The sequence below is a fragment of the Gekko japonicus genome, unplaced genomic scaffold (assembly GCF_001447785.1).
Source record: "Gekko japonicus isolate JY-2015 unplaced genomic scaffold, Gekko_japonicus_V1.1 scaffold309, whole genome shotgun sequence".
Classification (NCBI taxonomy): Eukaryota; Metazoa; Chordata; class Lepidosauria; order Squamata; family Gekkonidae; genus Gekko; species Gekko japonicus.
In genome coordinates this window covers 894,968-902,826 of record NW_015166430.1, presented here as the reverse complement: position 1 = coordinate 902,826, position 7,859 = coordinate 894,968, and the positions used below count along the sequence as shown (strand labels likewise).

The 7,859-nt window shown below is 48.5% G+C and overlaps 1 protein-coding gene across 1 annotated transcript in view; it reads left to right on the top strand.

Moving 5' to 3' along the window:
- Positions 1–7,859, top strand: part of TULP1 (tubby like protein 1) — a 50,227-nt gene that overhangs the window by 22,488 nt on the left and 19,880 nt on the right. Inside the window, exon 9 of the mRNA XM_015411820.1 lies at positions 6,226–6,338. Within this exon, the coding sequence (XP_015267306.1) occupies positions 6,226–6,338 (113 nt within the window). The remainder of the gene's footprint in view (positions 1–6,225; positions 6,339–7,859) is intronic.

Sequence of the window (7,859 nt, the reverse complement as noted above, 5' to 3'; positions counted from 1 at the left end):
CACTGGGAATGGAGAAAAGGTTTACTAAACGGAGTATTGTTGTGAGACGTTCCTTGTGCAATGATGAGGTCTCCTCAATGGGACCAGGAAAGGGATGAGAATGAGCCGGAGAAGACAGTGACTATTAAGTGATGATGTTTCAGTGGCGGCAGCAGGTTAAACAATGAGCAAGTGGGCATGATGTTTACATGTACCTATTAGTACCCTGTGAAAAAACGTAGCATCTAGTTTGGCTAACTAGAGTGTAGCTGATTAAAAGAGGGGATGCTAAGCAATGTTGTGGCAATGAAACACTCTAGCCTACCTAGCCCGATTACCAATGACTAGACTTGGCATCAGGTAGTGGTGGAGTTTTGCAAAGACACAAAACTTGAACCGGAAACCATCTCTTCTCCCCTTTGCCTTAACAACCCAGCAATTTCATGGGATTTGGGGATAAAGAGGTCCAGTGCCTTACTCTAAATCCCCTACTGGATTCCACTTTATCTTCACCACTTTGCAGTCTCCTGTAAAAGGGAGGCAGGAGTACAGAGCCAGCTGGCCAATAGTATAAAGGAGAGAAGAGCTTCTGTTCCTGAGAGCAGGGAGGAGATTGGTCTTTAGCACAGTTATAATGTGATCATAAACAGATTATCAACCTTCTAAACCCAATAATATCAATGGGCTTAGAAAGGTGCAACTCTGCTTAGAATTGCAATACTAGCCATATGGCAGGTCTATGTACATGCTATTAAATGCTTTTAAAATTAAAGGTGCTTGTAAGCAAATCTGATTAGCAGTGGGGAATGGTCCTTCTGTGAAGGCTGTGAACTTTGAAGAGTAGCATCACAGATGCAACTACATATAGGAGGCAGACATGGAAGTATCCTGCTGTGTATGCAGTTGCTGGCTCATGAAGTAAAGTTCATGAGATTTGGGTGTTTGATGGTCTCAGGGCTCTGAGCCACCCTGTCTCTGCTCACACTGAGTGGTGGTGCTTAGCTATTGGGTGCCTTGGCTGAGTAATGCTCCCTCTAAGCTATGGAGTCTTGTGAGCAAAAACTCTACTTTGTGAGCTACTGGCATTAAAGTTGTGAGTGAGTGATTTGTCTGCCGCATAAATTAGTTTTCTCTGGAGCCATCCTTTTTGAGCTCAGACAAAAATCTGTGAGCTGGAGGCTAAATAATTGTGAGCTAGCTCACACTAACTCAGCTTAGAGGGAACACAGGTGAGGACCCACATTTTATACCCTCCTGATTGTGAACTTCTCTTCCTCCACTGGGGTTTGGGTGTTAGATGGACTCAGGGCTCTGAACCACCGCGTCTCTCTGCTCACACGGAGTGGTGGTGCTCAGGTACTGGGTGCCTTGGCTGAGTGAGGACCCTCATTTTATACCCTCCTGATTGTGAACTTCTATCCCATGCTGGGGTTTGGGTGTTAGGTGGATTCAGGGCTCATGTCGGGCCACATGACAGCCTTGTGTGACCAGTACTCCAGGGGATTGGTGTTGGTGGTCTCAGGAGACTTGGCGAATGGCAAGGTACTCCCTCACCACCTCTGCCAAATCTTCTGCCACTGCACGCCTGGCTTCCCCACCATCCCAATTCACCACTGACAACCAGTAGCGTGGTTTCTCCCTGGTTGGTCTCTGAGGCAGAGGTGCTGGACTGTGGCTCCTCCTCCTCCCCCCCAGCCTCTTCCACCCGCTGTTCCTTCTGACCACGTCTGTTGGCCTGTAGCTTCCACACTTCTTTGCAGAGCTCATGCTTCCATTGTAAGAGCTCTGCATTCAGGAGAGCAATGCTGTCTTTTATCTGGGGGACACAGATACAGGTCAGCTTGTACTTTATTGCAGAGAGGATGCAACCTGGTGGTGATGCCAACCTGCAGCCTCTCTGCCAAGGCCCCGACCTGTGGGAGAACTGCTGGCTCCGGTGTGGGGGCCAGCACCTGGTCCAGCCCTTGAATCATGGGGATGACATGCCCCAGGCTGGCCATAGGGGTGCAGAGCATGTCATCAGTGGTGTCCTGGAAGGGCTTGAGGACACGCACCATTTGGGAGAGGGCCAGCCAGTCATTGGAGCTGATGCTGAGCTCCTCTTCCCCATTCAGGATGGTCATGGAGGAGATGACATCCCGCTCAGCGCTCTTCTGTTCTACCAAATGCAGAATCATGGCATACGTTGAGTTCTTCATCCCCCTCCCCCTACCTCTCACTCAGCAGACAGGCAGATTTGATGCTGCGCCAGAAGTGGGCGGCCCGGCACTGACATGTCTTCAGCAAGGACTGCGTCTCAAGGGGGGCAGCAGTCCAGGTGTCCTTGACAGTGCTCCCCAGCCCCAGAGCATCCTTCACCACAAGCTGAAGCATGTCCACCAGGTGGACGATGCCATTGAGGTGCACATGCTTCAACTCTGCCAGCATGTTGGCACTGGCGTCCATGACCATGTAGCCATGGATGAAGTTGCCACCACCCACCCACTTCCTCAGGCTCCTCACAGGGTGTCTGTTGTGGGGAGGGGAACGGAAAGGAGTTTGTAAGCCGCTCTGAGACTCCCTTGGGTAGTGAAGGGCGGGGTATAAATCCAATCTCTTCTCTTCTTCTTCTCTTCTCTGTATCACACAGCGGCAATGTTTTGCACTGTGTGGTCTGCATCCCTCCCATGCTCATGGAGCAGAACTACTTTGTAGCCTGGTAGCAGGACTGTCCCCTCCTGGGGCCTGGGCTGTGCCCTGATCCTGCTGGCTACTCCAGAGGTCCGCCGTGAAGTGTGCACGGTTCTGCCTTGCACTCTGGAGAGCGGAGTCTTGACCATCGCCACCACAGCTGGCGAAAGGCTATGTCTTCACAAGGGAGAAGGGTTGGCCATCCACAGCAATAATGTCGCTGATGACGAGGCAAGTGTCTGCTTCCTGGGCCCTCCACCTAGCCCTTTTGACCTCTTGAAGGGTGGCCTGCCTTGATGTCCCACCCATGGCAGGGGCCTCCTGCTCCCTCTCCACTTCTCCCTGCTGAGAGAGAGAGGGCCTCTTCTTCCCACTGGCCGCGCGACGCTTTCCTCTGGTGGCAACATACTGGGGTGCACCCCTTGCAGGTGCCTGCAGAAGATGGAAGGGGACAAGTAGTGGGGTGGGTTTGCACCCCTCCAGAGAGGGATGTGGCACACCTGGCCCTCTGCCACACAGGGGTCACTGGGGAGGGTGTGGAAATGTCTCCAAACTATGGCCCCATAACTGGAGAATGTGGGAGGCACAGCAGCTTTCTGGCAGTAGGCTGGGAGGGGCCACGGAGGGGTGTACCTGAGGCGGGAGCAGCAATAGGGAGTTGGGATGTGGATGCTTTCCCCACACCCTCTGAATCATCTCCAAAGAGAGTTAGCAGCTGCTGGTGTCTGGGCAGTGCACACAACCTTTTCCCCTCTGTGGAGAGCCCCGGGGGAAGGAGGCTCTGAGACCCCTGGTGATGCCCTACTAGGGCTGGGCTCCAGTGTCCTGGCAGGATGGGTTTGGTGGTTGGTGGTGGGGGCCTATAGAATGGAGGGGGTGGGGGAATTCCCTCTGGCAGTAGGCTGGGAGGGGCCACGGAGGGGTGTACCTAAGGCGGGAGCAGCAATAGGGAGTTGGGATGTGGATGCTTTCCCCACACCCTCTGAATCATCTCCAAAGAGAGTTAGCAGCTGCTGGTGTCTGGGCAGTGCACACAACCTTTTCCCCTCTGTGGAGAGCCCCGGGGGAAGGAGGCTCTGAGACCCCTGGTGATGCCCTACTAGGGCTGGGCTCCAGTGTCCTGGCAGGATGGGTTTGGTGGTTGGTGGTGGGGGCCTATAGAATGGAGGGGGTGGGGGAATTCCCTCCCTCCGATGGGGGTGGGAGGGTGTAAATGTGGGAGAGCTTTTCTTGTGGGGGGGTCTGTACCTGGGACCCCAGAAATGTAATCTGCCCCCAACTTGGAGATATTGTAGAGGAGCCAGTCCTAACATCTGCTGTGGAAGGAACCCTGGAGGCACGACTATTATTTAGGAACATACTTGAAATAGTTCCTGTGCCTTATTTCAGTGTATGAACACACATCAGCACCATCTATGAACACTTGGGTTGGGCAAGAAACTGTAACCAGTCTTTCTTTATTATGCAGGACAGTTTGCATCACTAATCACTTTAAATGGAAAACTCTGATGTCCACTCTGGTCTGGTGGGGGCTGGGCTGCCCTCCAGGCTGTCTGAAGTCTCCTGTCCTGTCTGCCTTCCTGTCCTTCCAAATCTGCCTTTGGAGAATTGTGGGTGTTTCTTTTCCCCTGCAGAACAGAAGAATTTGTCATGGGGTGTTTCAGCCCTGGGGGGGTGGGCCTGTGAGGGTTGTGGGCAGGCTTCCCTTGCTTGTCTGGTGTGACTAGGGTGCCCACCAAGCTGCCGTGGTGTTACTTTGGGGATCCCCTGTCAGAACTCAGGGTTATGTCTGCCTTTCTGTCATTCAGAACTTGCTTTTGGAGACTTGGGGGGGGGGGCGGTGCGCATAGGGTTGATCCTTGCCTTGCTTTTTTGGTGGTGGGGGGGTCTCCCCAGGTGAATTTTCCCTGTGAGTTTGGTGTCACTGGCTTGTTCCTGAGCCGTTCTATAGACTCCTGACTTTTCCAGATAGAGCACTGGGGAGACCTTGGGGGGTGGTCTGTAACTGGGACCCCAGAAATGTAATCCGCCCCCAACCTGGAGAGATTGTAGATGAATGGACAGCTGGGTGAGGTTCCCTCTGTGTTTAGAGTGTGTAGCTTGCAGGAGGTCCAGTCTGTACACTTTTGAGCCTGTGCCTGACATTTCCCCAAAAAGCACTTTCCTGGCTTGACCGTAGTCCTGTTGGACTTGCAGTGCCACAGTGGCACTGATTCTGCTGGGCACATTGCACTGGTTCTTCTGGGCTTGAAAAAATGCCCCCCACCTTCAGTTTCTACTGTAGAGATTCTCTGCGACTTTGATTCTGTTCTGTTGGGCTTCTATTGCCTTTGCTTTTTTGCTGTTTTTCCCCTGCATTGGAAACAATGGAGGATGGGGGCACCTTCTTTGAGGGCCGTAACTCAGTCCCAGTAAATCCAATCCTCACCAAACTTGGAGGTTAGGTATAGGAAAGTCAGTCAGAGATCCACTGCAAGTGTGGTGTCTCTAGCTTGCACAGGAGCTGCTCTATATGCTCTTGAACCTCCTGAACCTGTACCTGTCATTTCCCCAGAAAGCACTTTCCTGGGGACACCTTCCTTAGGGAGCTGTAACTCAGAACTCCTAAGTCCAATCCTCACCAAACTTGTAGGGCAGGTAGAGTCATCCAGAGATCCCCTGAAAATTTGATGTCTCTAGCATGCCGGGGGGCATTCGACCATGTCACAAACCTCGTGAACTGAACCTGTTTGTCTAGCATCAAAAAGTTTGTGGCAGTCCGTGGTTCACGAACTGTGTATGCCACAAACTGATACAAACAGCATTTTCCCAGTTTGTGCCCATCCTCAGTTGCACATGTAGGAGAATCTGGATTGTGGCCTCACTTTGATAATAAAAAGAACACTGAATTCTAATGTGTATCTTATACTAAATATTGCTCTCACGTGGAACAAGAAAATCTCAGACAACCTTAAGAAGGGAGACTCTTGACTGAGTTGATTCTGGACAACGTATTGTATGTATCCTGTTCCTTGCTACAAAGAGTTAAGGGTGTCATATATGATTTCTTCTCCATTGTATTATCGCAATAACTCTGTGAAGTAGGTTAGATTGAGAGGTTATGACTGACCCATGTGATCCAGTGATTTTGGGATTTGAACCCAAGTCTCCTCGCTCCGTCCAGCACTTTGGCCTCTGCACCACACTGGCGCTGTTATTTGCTGTTCTGCCTAACAGCAGCTCAGCAGTCTACTTGCTTGAACAATGTGATATGGGAGCAGTCAGTCGAGGCGAGATCATCTGTTTCTTTTTGAGAGAGAGGGAAGCAGCAGACTTCCCATTTCGCAAAAGAGGAGCTGCACTCTTAGATGAGTTTGTGGCTCTGATGTCACTCCGCTCGTGTGGGGATTTTTTTTGTGCATGCAGATCCTTCTTTGATCATTGGAACCACCTTTGCAAGAAGACTTTGATCACTACTTCATTTGCTGAGGAGTGTGGCCAATATTTGGAACCCGCGGGTGCATATGTATGCTTTGTACTCAAAGACTGCAGCTAGCTGAATGGGTTTTGCAGCAGTTTTTCTCCTGTTTCTCATAGGTTTTCCTGCTGGCTGGTCGGAAACGCAAAAAGAGCAAGACCTCTAATTACTTGATTTCTGTTGATCCAACTGACCTGACTCGGGATGGAGGGAACTTCATTGGAAAACTGAGGTTAGAGCTGCCATATCAAAATGATTAAAATCCAGGACACTCCTTGGCAAAGCCATCAAATAATACGAGGCACCCCTTTTAATGCCAGGTGGTCAACCTGCCAGTTGGATGTCTGGGAAAGACCTGTGACTGCTTCCCATTTTGGTACCTATTGTGGGACTCAGGGCACATTCCAAAAGTGGGGAATAAAGGAATGACTTAAGCATCTTTAGCATTGCAGCATCTGGAGTCTCTGGACTATGGAAGCCTACAGGACAGCTCTTGCAACAGAGCTTCAGGCTTCGGCTTCCTTCAACTGCTCCACAGCGCCACCAGCTGGTATTTCCTTGCATTCCTTGCTTGGCAAATGCACAAGTCACAGCAGGGATAACAGCTTGGTGACTTTTAGTTTGTCAGATCCCTGTGAGTGAAGACAGATACAAAGGCTTGAGCAGTGAGCCTGCTGTGTATTCACTCCTTGCTGGACAGACAGACAAACTTTACAAAATTGAGCCCAACCAGTTCTGTTTCCTGGAGGGATTGGTTGTGCAAAATGTTGATTGGCTATCCCTTATGGCACTCAGGAAGCAACATCCCCATCCCTGCAAGACATGCTTCAAGTTAAAAAAACAACAAATTACTTTAAAAAACAAAGGTGCTGAATACATGCCTCAGTGGATAAAAATGCCAGAAAAGAGGTGTTTTGTTTTTTTAAAGTACCCATAGGTACACTTTTATTAATTTTTCTTTTATAATCTACAACAAACAAATCTACACACTACAAACAGACACTCTACTACACATAACATGTATGCCAAGAGTACAGTTACATTATATGCTTATATCCTATTACTTAATTAATAGAAACGCTCTATCACTTTCCATTCTTCTGTCTTCTGTGTTCTCAAGTCCATTGTGCCATAATTGCCTAATCTTCTATTATATTTACATTATACCAATCATAAAACTTTTTCCATGTTTTTTGAAATGTCCACTCTTTGCTTAATCTCATTTCTAAAGTCAGTTTATCATTTTCTGCTGTTTCAAAAAGTTTATTCACAAACTCCTGTTTCGTTGGTATCACCATAGTTTTCCAATATTTGGCATATAAAATTCTTGCAGCTGTCATCATATAAACAGTCAAATACCTATTCTCTTTTTCATAATCATTTGGAAATATATTCAACAGCAAGACCTTATTTTGCTTAGCCAGTCTATCAGGTGTAATATACCATCTATAAAACATCTTATACATATTCTCTTTATATGTTATAGCATTAGTCATTTTAATATTTTTCTCCCAAATCTGCTCCCAATCTTCCAGATTTATAGTATGCCCTAAATTCTGAGCCCATACAATCATATTATTCTTCACAATTTCCTCTACCATTGTATCATCCAACAAAATTTTATATATTTTCTTTATCATTTTACTATCTGCTGTTAACATAACATTTTCCAGTTCGGTTATTTTACAATTAAATCCCACTTTTTTGTCCTTCAAATATATTGATTCCAGCTGTGCTTTTTGCCACCAGGACA